This window comes from Pongo abelii, chromosome 2, assembly GCF_028885655.2.
Source record: "Pongo abelii isolate AG06213 chromosome 2, NHGRI_mPonAbe1-v2.0_pri, whole genome shotgun sequence".
Classification (NCBI taxonomy): Eukaryota; Metazoa; Chordata; class Mammalia; order Primates; family Hominidae; genus Pongo; species Pongo abelii.
In genome coordinates this window covers 97,011,777-97,026,744 of record NC_085928.1, presented here as the reverse complement: position 1 = coordinate 97,026,744, position 14,968 = coordinate 97,011,777, and the positions used below count along the sequence as shown (strand labels likewise).

General features: G+C 38.4%; 1 protein-coding gene across 4 annotated transcripts in view; it reads right to left on the bottom strand.

The window, feature by feature from the left end:
• Positions 1-14,968, bottom strand: part of DNAH12 (dynein axonemal heavy chain 12) — a 269,970-nt gene that overhangs the window by 24,104 nt on the left and 230,898 nt on the right. For all 4 annotated transcript variants that reach the window (XM_054551999.2, XM_054552001.2, XM_054552000.2 and 1 more), the window contains 3 exons: positions 5,653-5,803; positions 5,191-5,444; positions 4,522-4,662 (listed from right to left, as the gene is read on the bottom strand). In XM_054551999.2, the coding sequence (XP_054407974.1) occupies positions 4,522-4,662; positions 5,191-5,444; positions 5,653-5,803 (546 nt within the window). The remainder of the gene's footprint in view (positions 1-4,521; positions 4,663-5,190; positions 5,445-5,652; positions 5,804-14,968) is intronic.

Genomic DNA, 14,968 nt, shown 5'->3' with positions numbered 1-14,968 from the left:
TGTTTTTTGTTTTTTTGAAAATAGCCATCCCAGAAGGTATGAGATGATATCTCATTGTGGTTTTGATTTGCATTTCCCTGCTGACTAGTGACATTGAGTATTTTTTCATATATCTGTTGGCCATTTGTATGTCTTCTTTGGAGAAATGTCTATTCAAATCTTTAGCCCATTTTTAATCTGGTTATTCTTTGTTTTTTGTTGTTGTTATTGAGGTGTTCCATATATATTTTGGAAATTAACCCCTTATCTAATATATGGTTTGCAAATAATTTCTCCCATTCCTTAGGTTGGCTTTTCACTTTGTTGATCATTTCCTTTGCTGTGCAGAAGCTTTTTAGTTTGATTTGATCCCACTTTCTTTTTGTTGCCTATGCTTTTGGTGTCTATGAAATTATTGCTAAGATCAATGTCATGAAGCTTTCCTTCTAAGTGTTGTTCCATAAGTTTTACAGTTTCAAATCTTACATTTAAGTCTTTAATCCATTTTGAGTTGATTTTTGTGTATAGTGTAAGATAAGAGTTAAATTTCATTCTTTTGCATGTGGACATGCAGTTTTCTCAATACCAGTTGTTGAAGAGACTATACTTCTTCCATTGTATATTCTTGGCACCTTTGTCAAAGATCAGTTGACCTTATATTTGTAGATTGATTTCTGAGCTCTCTATTCTTTTCCACTGGTCTGTATGTCTGACTTTATGCTAGTACAGGTTGAGCATCCTAAAGCCCAAAACCCAAAATCCAAAATGCTCCAAAATCCAAAACTTTTTGAGTACCAACATGATGCTCAAAGGAAATGCTCATTAGAGCATTTCAGGTTTTGTATTTTTGTATTTGGAATGTTAACATTCCAAATACTGGTAAGTATAATGCAAATATTCCAAAATTAAAAAAAAAAATCCCAAGCATTCCAGATAAGGAATACTTAACCTGTACCATATTGTTTTAATCACTGTAGCTTTGTATTATATTTTGAAATCAGGAAGTAGCCTGATTTCAGAGAACAAAGCCTCTAGCTTTGTTTTTTCTCAACATTGGTTTGGCCATTTAAGATCTTTTGTGGTTCTATATGAATTTTAGAGTTTTTTAAGATTGGAATTTTGATAGAGATTGCTAAATTAAATCTGTAGATCACTTTGGTTAGTTTGCACATTTTAATAATATTAAGTCTTCCAATCCATGAACATGGGATATTTTTCCATGTTTGTGTCTTCTTTAACTTATTGCATCAATGTTTTGTAGTTTTCAGTATATACATCTTTCACCTCCTCAGTTGAATTTATTCCTAAGTAATTTATTGTTTTTGGTACTATTATAAATGGGATTGTTTTCCTAATTTCCATTTCAGATAGTTTGTTGTTGGTGTACAGAAATGCAACTGATTTTTATATGTTGATTTTGTACCCTACAACTTTACTGAATTCATTGATTAGCTCTAACAGGTTTTTCTTGTGTGGAGTTTTGTGGTTTTCTATATACATAAGATCACATCATCTGCAAACAAGGACAATTTTACTTCTTCTGCTTTGATTTGGATGCCTCCTGTTTCTTTTTCTTGACTAATTGTTCAGTCTAGGACTTCCAGTCTATGTTGAACAGAAGTAGAAGGAGTGGGCTTCCATGCCTTCTTTCTGATCTTACAGGAAAAACTTTCAGTTTTTCCATGGTTGAGTATAATATAAGTTGTGGTATTTTCATATTGGCTTTTATTATGTTGAGGTAATTTTCTTCTATTCCTTGTTTGTTAAGAGTTGTTTTTTGGTTTTGTTTTGTTTCTTCCTGAGACGGAGTCTTGCTCTGTTGCCCAGGCTGGAGTGCAGTGGCACGATCTCAGCTCACTGCACTCTCCACCTCACAGGCTCAAGCAACTCTCCTGCCTCTTCCTGAGTAACTGGGATTATAGCCACATGCCACCACACCTTGCTATTTATTTATTTATTTTTTTGCATTTTTAGTAGAGACAGGGTTTCACCATGTTGGCTAGGCTGGTCTTGAACTCCTGACCTCAAGTGATCCTCCTACCTCAGTCTCCCAAAGTGCCAGGATTACAGGCATGAGCCACCATGCCCAGCTGAGAGCTTATATTATAAACAAGTGTTGAATTTTGTTGGATGCTTTTTCTGCATCTAGTGAGATGATCATGTGATTTTTATCCTTCTTCTATTAATGTGTATTACATTAATTGATTTTTATAAGATGAATCATTTTAGCATCCCAGGGGATAAATCCCACTTGGCCATGGTGTATATATATGATATGCTATATTTATGCTTGTTCTTGAGCCATACTTCAAATTTAGTGAATCAGAATTCCAGAAGTAGCGCACTGACATCTGTAGCTTTAACAAGTCCCCCAGGTTTGTGGGGATTATGGTTGAGCTTGCCTTCCATAGGTTTCCTTTGACTAAAATGTCAGCTCCATAAAGATAGGAATTTTTACATGTTTTTATATATGTTCATTGCCATATTACCAGTTCCTATAAGAATGCCTTGCACCTAGTAGGTACTCAATAAATATTTATTGAATAAATAAGTGAAGATACAGAAATGTATCCCTGCGCTTAAGGAGAATAGAGTACAGCAGACAGATCTATAGACTGACAACGAATGTCTTATCATTGTTAGGTAATTCAAATGCCCAAGATATCAACAACCGGTGACTAAAAAGACCTTATTTACTTTTAATGGCCAAGTAATGAAAGTTCAAATTATTGCTGGCCTAATTGTCAGAAATTAGCCTTATCGAAAGGCATTCCAGCTATTTCTGGAAGCCTCAGTGGAATTTCAATATGTCTACAAACTAGTCACTTGCAGAAACTGGAAGGCAATGGTTTTCAACGTGTGATTCCAGGACCAGCCACATCAACATCACCAGGGAATTTGTTAGAACTATAAATTCTTAAGCCTCACCCCAGACCCACTGAATTAGAGACTATGGGGATGGGACCCAGCAAGATGTGTTTGAACAAGCCCTTTAGGAGAATCGGATGCATACTAAGAACCCATGTCACAGAGCATTTACATTCTTTTACTTCTCTTACTCCAGCTTTCATTTGTTTGTACTACCAGAGAAGTTGCTTAGTGAAGCCTTACCTACTACCACTGTTCATCACAAAAATGATGATACATGACAAGGATACTAACTTTAGGTATCCCAACAAATCCCAATACTTATGGTGCCAACGTGGCTTGCTCAATGTTGTAATACACAAGGAATGAGAATGCTTCTTCTCTAACTCAGCACCATTTTTATTTGAATAATCTGAGTCCCAAATTTGCTCTGCTTGAGCTTAGAATCTTTCAAAATTTCCCTTCTCTCTGTCTTGCCCTCGCTCTTCTAATTGCAGGAGCTCAAACTCTGGATGGGGATCAGACACCATACTATCTTCTCCATTCTACTAAGCTCTCTTTCTAAATAAAACCACAAAATATCCTCTCTTGTTCTAAGATTTGCAAACAAAATTATGGCGCAGAACTAGGGTACACAGAAAGTATCATTAAGCAGAGGGAAAATACCTGACTTTCAAAGAATTTAGTTATTTTACCTTCAATATCATTTTTTTCTAGCTCAAACATGCAAATATGATAAATAGTACATGTTGGGGTGAGGGCAGGGGATGATTTTCCCTCAGTAATGTTTCATGTGCCCAATTAATAATGTAACACGCTGGACTTTTCTCCATTCTTGTACTCACTTGCTGCAGGAGAAGGGAGTGACCTACCTGACTGGTAAACTTGGGGAAAATTAACCAGATATGCTCAGCCCAGCTTCTCCCTTTTCTTTCTTAGAAGTGAGATTCTTACAGGGACCTGGGTTTTCCTTTACTCTTCTGGGTGGATAAATTTGCTTAATTTTAGGGCTCAGTAATATAAAACCCATTTGTTCACAGATATAAGCTATATCTTCCAATCTAGCCTATATCAATAATTAAGCTTATAATTTGGTTACCATACATTTATACTTTTCCCTGTTTCTCAATTGGTAAGAATTCAGGCAGGGAAATGAGTACTCTGTACTGGGACCCTTAAAGTCTCCAGTACTGTAAACAAAACTGTTTGAAGTGGATACATGAAAAAGCACTATTAATATGCTTAACATTATTACTAGAATTTAAGTTCCATAAAGGCAGATTTCTTTGTCTGTCTATTTTGTTCTCATTGCTTTATATCTACACTACCTAGGAGAGGGCCTGGCACACATACTTGTTGAAAAAGAATAAACAATGGGAAAATAGATTTCTACTCTCAGGTCCTAATCAAAAACATTACTGGGCTTTGGCTTACCAACTAAGATTCATTCATTTAACAAATATTTATTTCGATGTCTACTATGTGGGAAGTGGAACACAAACTATTGAATAAAATGGTGAACAAGATAAGTACAATTTTTGTCTTGTTAGGAAATGCTTAAAGTTTTAAAAACATTAAATAAAAATTTTATAAAAGCATTATTAAATAAAATTTTACACTTCTATATTTGATCACTATAAAACACATTTTAAAAATTCCAAAAGATGAAATTACCAATTCCTTTCCACGGCATCCCTTGAAAAACTCAGGATCAGAAACTGGATCAGTGAGATATGATTGAAGGAGATTCAGCCGAAGACCCGTGGGAGGTTCATTAGTCATTTTTACTCCATTCTGTAGAATTGTTACTGGGAACTAAGACAAAATAAATGGAGAGCATTATACAAGATAGCAAGTGGTGGTTCTAAAAGTGCATATACTAGTGGATTAAAAAACAGGCATAATGGAGGACTCCAGAAATATTTTAAAAACCTCTTAAGGTTAAGCATCTGAGGCTTGATTAAGATATGCAGACAGCTGGCCAGGCATGGTGGTGCACGCCTGAAATCCCAGCATTTTCGGAGGCTGAGGCGGGTGGATCACCTGAGGTCAGGAGTTCGAGACCAAGCTGGCTGACATGGTGAAACCCTGTTTCTATTAAAAATACAAAAATTAGCCGAGCATGGTGGTATGCGCCTGTAATCCCAGCTACTAGGGAGGCTGAGGCAGGAGAATCGCTTGAACCCGGGAGGCAAAGGTTGCGGTGAGCCGAGATTGCGCCACTGCACTCCAGCCTGGGAGACAGAGTAAGACTCCATCTCAAAACAAACAAAACAAACAAAACAAACAAGATTTACAGATAGCTAAGTAAATGTACTGAACTCTGTAAGGAAATAAACATACTTTCGAAGATGGATAGCTTGTCAGCCAAAGCCTAAAGGATGGGTTACAGGTTTCAGAGGTAAAATCTTCACATATTTTTTCCAACATGGGCATCCAGGACACTGCAAGATGGCAATTCTGTAGGCACACCCAAGTTCCTTCTTCTATTGCTGCTTTAATCATTTTTGCTGCAATTGGTCCTTGTCCCTGTCCCAGTGAAATAGCTTGAAACTTATTTCCAGACATAGATTTATCATTTGCAAATTTCAGCAGGCCTATGAGAGGCACAAAAAAACGGTCACACTACTTACTCTAAAATTATAAAAAAGTGCCTTATGTATAGGTGTTTCATAATGAAAAATTCTAGTTACGTTTCTCTGTAAATATCGGATTTACTAACTGATTTATAATCATATAAGAAATGAGTATTGAGCAAGATGTTTTATTTATAATTTCTTAAAAGTTTACAGTATATGCACTTACTGGCCATAGGATCTGCTCCTGGAGATAGAACAAAAATTAAGGGAATGGTGCAATTTGAATCCAAGTAACTCTTTGTCAAATCAAATGGTGGAGGCTCTACAAACTTTTTCCCTAGTTTGTCAGTTACATAGTTTGTTATAGCTGGGGTTATCTGTTGAAGAGAAAAGATATGATCTTAAGAGCAACTTTTATTTCACATAACAGATTTGAATATTATTGAAAAACAACAAAGAATACAATTTGAGCCTAATGGTCAAAAAAAGCATGTAGCATCATAGACAAAGCACTAATTTCTCTAATAAATAAAAACTATATGCATTTCTAGGAGAAGACTATCCAAAAGAAAAATGGGCAAAGGAGACAAACTGCTTAGAGAAAATGAAGTACAAATTGATCCTAAACATATGAGGGATGCTCAATGTCACTCATTATAGCAGAGATTGCATATTGTCCCACTTATTTGTCTCTGTTTGGTATTAGAACCCCAAGTTTTCCTGGCATTTCTTGCAGGTAATGTGGCCATGTGACTAAGTTTTGGCCAGAGAGATACAAATAGAAATTATGTATGGATCTTCCAGATTATATTTTAAGGAAGCTATTTGCCTTCAACACTTTCTTCTCTTTTCGACATAGTGTTCACAAGCCAGCTTCCATTTTGCTGATGAGGACCACACTGTAAGCATGAAAGAACCTGAGTTTCTGGGTGATCTCAGAAGCTGAGCTTCCCTGTCAGCCCTTAATCATTTGCCTCTGAGCTGTTAGGAGAGAGAGAAATTAACTTCTATTTGATTTAAGCCACTGTACTTTAGGTCCCTTTGTTACAGCAGCTTCATTTATACTCTAATACTCATAATAAGAAAAATACAAATTATAACTATACTTAGATACCATTTTTAACCTATTGAATTGTTATATAAATGAGCCAAAGATGGCCTAGGAGGCCATGATATCCTGATATTTGGTGAAATAGCAGTCTACATGTTGCTGTGAAGGTATTTTTGGATGAGATTAATATTTAAATTAGTAGATTTGGAGTAAAGCAGATTGCCCTCCATAACGTGGTGGGCCTCATACAATCAGTTGAAAGCCTTAAGAAAGAAAAAAGCCTGATTTCTCCTGAGAAAGAGGACCTTTTGCCAGCAAACTGCCTTTGGACTTGAGCTGCAGCATCAACTCCTCCTTGAGTTTCCAGCCTGCCAGCTCACTGTGCAGATTCACCAGCGTCCACAATCACACCAGCCAATTCCTTTCAGAAAATCAATCAATCAATCAATCAATCAATTCCCCTCCCCTGTTGTTTTATTTCTCTGGAGAACAGAGGGAAACAAGTAGAAGGCTTGAATAATATAGGCTTTAATTCCATTTAGTTTAACTCAATTCAATTCAACTTAATTCATAGACATTTGTTGAGCTTCTACCATCTGCCAGACACTGCTCTAAATCCTGCCAATATAGAGCAAAATAACACATGAATCTGGACCTCAAGAAGCTCATAGTCTAGTGGGAGATCCTAAAAAATAAGCCGACAATTATTGTTCACTCTAATGGGGTAAGTGCCATGGTATATAAGCACAGGCTTCCAAACATGGCAGACAAAGCAAAAACCCTACATGTGGTATTGAAACAATATCTCTACTGCCCATCAGGGAGCCATTCTGTAAAGTGCAAATAGGCAGCTGTTCCCAGATACAAAGCTATTAAGTCTTCGCCATGAACAAGGGAGGCTACTGGTGATAAAATAATGAATAAACCATTGTTTAGGGGCTCCAGGGACTTAAAGTGACTCTCTAGTGAGAGTCACTGTGTATGTCTATACACAGACACATATGCACACACAACTATCAGGGAAGAATGAGATGAATATTAACCAAGTACAAAGGTCTTTGGGAATCAGGGTAAGGAGTAAAACATTTATGTAGGCCTCTGTTTAAATCTACTCAGAGACAGAGCATTCGATAATGTTCCTTGTGAGACTTTACTAAAACGGTAAAAATTTTTTTAAAAAAAGAAGGAAAGAACCTCTGCAGACTTAAATGTCCCTGTCTGACAGCTTTGAAGAGAGCAGTGGCTCTCCCAGCATGCAGCTGGAGATCTGAGAACTGGCAGACTGCCTCCTCAAGTGGGTCCCTGACCCCTGACCCCCGAGCAGCCTAACTGGGAGGCACCCCCCAGTAGGGGCAGACTGACACCTCACACGGCCGGGTACTCCTCTGAGACAAAACTTCCAGAGGAATGATCAGACAGCAGCACTCGCGGTTCACGAAAATCCGCTGTTTTGCAGCCACCACTGCTGGTACCCAGGCAAACAGGGTCTGGAGTGGACCTCTAGCAAACTCCAACAGACCTGCAGCCGAGGGTCCTGTCTGTTAGAAGGAAAACTAACAAACAGAAAGGACATCCACACCAAAAACCCAATCTGTACATCACCATCATCAAAGACCAAAAGTAGATAAAACCACAAAGATGGGGAAAAAACAGAGCAGAAAAACTGGAAACTCTAAAAAGCAGAGCGCCTCTCCTCCTCCAAAGGAACGCAGCTCCTCACCAGCAATGGAATAAAGCTGGACAGAGAATGACTTTGACGAGTTGAGAGAAGAAGGCTTCAGACGATCAAACTACTCTAAGCTACAGGAGGAAATTCAAACCAAAGGCAAAGAAGTTGAAAACTTTGAAAAAAATTTAGATGAATGTATAACTAGAATAACCAATACAGAGAGGTGCTTAAAGGAGCTGATGGAGCTGAAAGCCAAAGCTCGAGAACTACGTGAAGAATGCAGAAGCCTCAGGAGCTGATGTGATCCACTGGAAGAAAGGGTATCAGTGATGGAAGATGAAATGAATGAAATGAAGCGAGAAGGGAAGTTTAGAGAAAAAAGAATAAAAAGAAACGAACAGAGCCTCCAAGAAATATGGGACTATGTGAAAAGACGAAATCTACGTCTGATTGGTGTACCTGAAAGTGACGGGGAGAATGGAACCAAGTTGGAAAATACTCTGCAGGATATTATTCAGGAGAACTTCCCCAATCTAGCAAGGCAGGCCAACATTCAGATTCAAGAAATATAGAGAACGCCGCAAAGATACTCCTCGAGAAGAGCAACTCCAAGACACATAATTGTCAGATTCACCAAAGTTGAAATGAAGGAAAAAATGTTAAGGGCAGCCAGAGAGAAAGGTCGGGTTACCCACAAAGGGAAGCCCATCAGACTAACAGCTGATCTCTTGGCAGAAACTCTATAAGCCAGAAGAGAGTGGGGGCCAATATTCAACATTCTTAAAGAAAAGAATTTTCAACCCAGAATTTCATATCCAGCCAAACTAAGCTTCATAAGTGAAGGAGAAATAAAATCCTTTACAGACAAGCAAATGCTGAGAGATTTTGTCACCACCAGGCCTGCCCTAAAAGAGCTCCTGAAGGAAGTACTAAATATGGAAAGGAACAACCGGTACCAGCCACTGCAAAATCATGCCAAATTGTAAAGACCATCGAGGATAGGAAGAAACTGCATCAACTAACGAGCAAAATAACCAGCTAACATCATAATGACAGGATCAAATTCACACATAACAATACTAACTTTAAATGTAAATGGACTAAATGCTCCAATTAAAAGACACAGACTGGCAAACTGGATAAAGAGTCAAGACCCATCAGTGTGCTGTATTCAGGAGACCCATCTCATGTGCAGAGACACACATAGGCTCAAAATGAAAGGATGGAGGAAGATCTACCAAGCAAATGGAAAACAAAAAAAGGCAGGAGTTGCAATCCTACTCTCTGATAAAACAGACTTTAAACCAAGAAAGATCAAAAGAAACAAAGAAGGCCATTACATAATGGTAAAGGGATCAATTCAACAAGAAGAGCTAACTATCCTAAATATATATGCACCCAATACAGAAGCACCCAGATTCATAAAGCAAGTCCTGAGTGACCTACAAAGAGACTTAGACTCCCACACAATAATAATGGGAGACTTTAACACCCCACTGTCAACATTAGACAGATCAACAACACAGAAAGTTAACAAGGATACCCAGAAATTGAACTCAGCTCTGCACCAAGCGGACCTAATAGACATCTACAGAACTCTCCACCCCAAATCAACAGAATATACATTTTTTTCAGCACCACACCACACCTATTCCAAAATTGACCACATAGTTGGAAGTAAAGCTCTCCTCAGCAAATGTAAAAGAATAGAAATTATAAGAAACTGTCTGTCAGACGACAGTGCAATCAAACTAGAACTCAGGATTAAGAAACTCACTCAAAACCGCTCAACTACATGGAAACTGAACAACCTGCTCCTGAATGACTACTGGGTACACAACGAAATGAAGGCAGAAATAAAGATGTTCTTTGAAACCAATGAGAACAAAGACACAACATACCAGAATCTCTGGGACACATTCAAAGCAGTGTGTAGAGGGAAATTTATAGCACTAAATGCCCACAAGAGAAAGCAGGAAAGATCCAAAATTGACACATCACAATTAAAAGAACTAGAGAAGCAAGAGCAAACACATTCCAAAGCTAGCAGAAGGCAAGAAATAACTAAGATCAGAGCAGAACTGAAGGAAATAGAGACACAAAAAACCCTTCAAAAAATTAATGAATCCAGGAGCTGGTTTTTTGAAAGGATCAACAAAACTGATAGACTGCTAGCAAGACTAATACAGAAGAAAAGAGAGAAGAATCAAATAGACGCAATAAAAAATGATAAAGGGATATCACCACCGATCCCACAGAAATACAAACTACCATCAGAGAATACTACAAACACCTCTACGCAAATAAACTAGAAAATCTAGAAGAAATGGATAAATTCCTCGACACATACACCCTCCCAAGACTAAACCAGGAAGAAGTTGAATCTCTGGATAGACCAATAACAGGCTCTGAAATTGTGGCAATAATCAATAGCTTACCAACCAAAAAGAGTCCAGGACCAGATGGATTCACAGCCAAATTCTACCAAAGGTACAATGAGGAACTGGTACCATTCCTTCTGAAACTATTCCAATCAATAGAAAAAGAGGAAATCCTCCCTAACTCATTTTATGAGGCCAGCATCATCCTGATACCAAAGCCGGGCAGAGACACAACCAAAAAAGAGAATTTTAGACCAATATCCTTGATGAACTTTGATGCAAAAATCCTCAATAAAATACTGGCAAACCGAATCCAGCAGCACATCAAAAAGCTTATCCACCATAATCAAGTGGGCTTCATCCCTGGGATGCAAGGCTGGTTCCACATACGCAAATCAATAAATGTCATCCAGCATATAAACAGAACCAAAGACAAAAACCATATGATTATCTCAATAGATGCAGAAAAGGCCTTTGACAAAATTCAACAACGCTTCATGCTAAAAACTCTCAGTAAATTAGGTATTGATGGGATGTATCTCAAAATAGTAAGAGCTATCTATGACAAACCCACAGCCAATATCATACTGAATGGGCAAAAACTGGAAGCATTCCCTTTGAAAACTGGCACAAGACAGGGATGCCCTCTCTCTCCACTCCTATTCAACATAGTGTTGGAAGTTCTGGCCAGGGCAATTAGGCAACAGAAGGAAATAAAGGGTATTCAATTAGGAAAACAGGAAGTCAAATTGTCCCTGTTTGCAGATGACATGATTGTATATCTAGAAAACCCCATTGTCTCAGCCCAAAGTCTCCTTAAGCTGATAAGCAAATTCAGCAAAGTCTCAGGATACAAAATCAATGTACAAAAATCACAAGCATTCTTATACACCAATAACAGACAAACAGAGAGCCAAATCATGAGTGAACTCCCATTCACAATTGCTTCAAAGAGAATAAAATACCTAGGAATCCAACTTACAAGGGACGTGAAGGACCTCTTCAAGGAGAACTACAAACCACTGCTCAATGAAATAAAAGAGGATACAAACAAATGGAAGAACATTCCATGCTCATCTGTAGGAAAAATCAATATTGTGAAAATGGCCATACTGCCCAAGGTAATTTACAGATTCAATGCCATCCCCATCAAGCTACCAATGACTTTCTTCACAGAATTGGAAAAAACTACTTTGAAGTTCATATGGCACCAAAAAAGAGCCCGCATCACCAAGTCAATCCTAAGCCAAAAGAACAAAGCTGGAGGCATCACGCTACCTGACTTCAAACTATACTACAAGGCTACAGTAACCAAAACAGCATGGTACTGGTACCAAAACAGAGATATAGATCAATGGAACAGAACAGAGCCCTCAGAAATAACGCCACATATCTACAACTATCTGATCTTTGACAAACCTGAGAAAAGCAAGCAATGGGGAAAGGATTCCCTATTTAATAAATGGTGCTGGGAAAACTGGCTAGCCATATGTAGAAAGCTGAAACTGGATCCCTTCCTTACACCTTATACAAAAATTAATTCAAGATGGATTAAAGACTTAAATGTTAGACCTAAAACCATAAAAACCCTAGAAGAAAACCTAGGCATTACCATTCAGGACATAGGCATGGGCAAGGACTTCATGTCTAAAACACCAAAAGCAATGGCAACAAAAGCCAAAATTGACAAATGGGATCTAATTAAACTAAAGAGCTTCTGCACAGCAAAAGAAACTACCATCAGAGTGAACAGGCAACCTACAGAATGGGAGAAAATTTTCGCAACCTACTCATCTGACAAAGGGCTAATATCCAGAATCTACAATGAACTCAAACAAATTTACAAGAAAAAAACAAACAACCCCATCAACAAGTGGGCGAAGGACATGAACAGACACTTCTCAAAAGAAGACATTTATGCAGCCAAAAAACACATGAAAAAATGCTCACCATCACTGGCCATCAGAGAAATGCAAATCAAAACCACAATGAGATACCATCTCACACCAGTTAGAATGGCGATCATTAAAAAGTCAGGAAACAACAGGTGCTGGAGAGGATGTGGAGAAATAGGAACACTTTTACACTGTTGGTGGGACTGTAAACTAGTTCAACCATTGTGGAAGTCAGTGTGGCGATTCCTCAGGGATCTAGAACTAGAAATACCATTTGAGCCAGCCATCCCATTACTGGGTATATACCCAAAGGACTATAAATCATGCTGTTATAAAGACACATGCACCCGTATGTTTATTGCGGCACTATTCACAATAGCAAAGACTTGGAACAAACCCAAATGTCCAACAATGATAGACTGGATTAAGAAAATGTGGCACATATACACCATGGAATACTATGCAGCCATTAAAAATGATGAGTTCATGTCCTTTGTAGGGACATGGATGAAATTGGAAATCATCATTCTCAGTAAACTATCGCAAGAACAAAAAGCCAAACACCGCATATTCTCACTCATAGGTGGGAATTGAACAATGAGAACACATGGACACAGGAAGGGGAACATCACACTCTGGGGACTGTTGTGGGGTGGGGGGAGCGGGGAGGGATAGCTTTAGGAGATATACCTAATGCTAAATGACGAGTTAATGGGTGCAGCACACCAGCATGGCACATGTATACATATATAACTAACCTGCGCATTGTGCACATATACCCTAAAACTTAAAGTATAATAATAATAAAAAAAATAAATAAATAAAAATAAATTTAAAAAATAAAAAAAGAAGGAAGAAACTAAGGGACTATTGCAATCACTTTCAACACCTTCATATTTTTCATGGTGCAGGTGAAGTGACTTACTGGTAAAGATTCTTTCCTCAAACAAACCTTAGTTAGGCAGGCTCCTCTGAACCGCTTTTTCTATGAGGCCTTGTCTTCAAGAGCCCAGTTGTAGCAAGAATCCTGCTAGCCAGTTTAGTGAGAGTCCCCCACCCTCTACATCCGATCACTCTCCATATCTGATCAAATTCCTCATACCCTGCCATCACCCAGGTGGTATCTCATCACCCTGGCCTGCTTTCAGCAAGAATTCTGTTAGGTCGGGGTAGCAAGAAATCCCCCTACCCTTGGTGTCTCTTCTTATTAATTTCCCCCCACCCTGCTCCTTGACTATAAATCCCCAACTGTGTCTGCTGTATTTGGAACTAAGCCTGAGCTCTCTTTCCTACTGTGATAGTCTTGAACAAAGTCTTCCTTACTGCTTTAACATTTGTTATGAATAATTTTTTAGCATTACTCAAAGTTTAAACTAGATGTATGAACATGGTTTTTTGTTTTCTTTCTATTACAAAATTATCCCTTTGTAATACTATGATCACCTTTTTTGAATTTGTGAACATTGGTATCAGCCTACTTATCTCACCTTTGGAAAAATTTCTGTGCATGTTTGAACTAATAAAATTGTGACATGTACAAAATTTTCTGCCATCTTCTACTTTTACCTATGATGTCGTTATAGGGATTGGATATACCCTACCACCACAAACAATTTAAAAAACAGGCACAATTAATGAAACCACCATTTTTGCACAGGGAGCAATAGGTGGTGTAGGACTGTGATCACTCAGAAAAAGAAAACAAACTGAATGCTATTCTCTCAGCTTTCTTCTTGGAGGTATGCTACACTGTGGAACAGGGAGAGTTATTAAGGCAGAGCAATGCAGTGACACTGAGTTGGGAAAACAAGAAAAGACTACAAAGGGGCCAAGGCTGCTGGAAGTTGCAGAGTTCTAAGTAGGATAGAACTATCCAGGAAGAGTTCAGAAATCTGCTCACAGTACCTCTGAATCCTTGCTGAACACTATGGTGTGTATGCATGAGACCAAGAAAAGAGCATCTGAGATGCTGTAACCAGGAGATCTGGGGAACTACCACTGTTCATGAAGGCTGGGACTCATTCAGGTTCCCAAAAGCCATAGAGAGTCCTTAGTGATCGCTTGGAGAATTCAGTAAAGGCCCCAGACGGGTGGCACTTTGGTAGAGCTAAACTACGCATTGAATAAAGGCTATTCTAGACCAGTCCTAACAAATCTTAAACAATATTTGAAAGGAACAATTCAAACTTCAGTAATCTAACTACATAACCACAGAAGTTGACAAATGTTCTGTAGAAGGCCAGATAGGAAATATTTTAGGCTTTGTGGGACATATACAGTTTCTGTTGCATGTTCTTTTTTATTTTATTATTATTTTTTTTTATGAGACAGAGTCTCGCTCTGCCACCCAGGCTGGAGTGCAGTGGTTCGATCTTGGCTCACTGCAACCTCTGCCTCCCAGGTTCAAGTGATTCTCTTGCCTCAGCTTCCTAAGCTTGAACTCCTGACCTAGCAATCCACCCACCTCGGCCTCCCAAAGTGCTGGGATTACAGGCATGAGCCATCGTGCCCTGATACATGTTCTTTTTAAGGCAACTTTTTTTTTT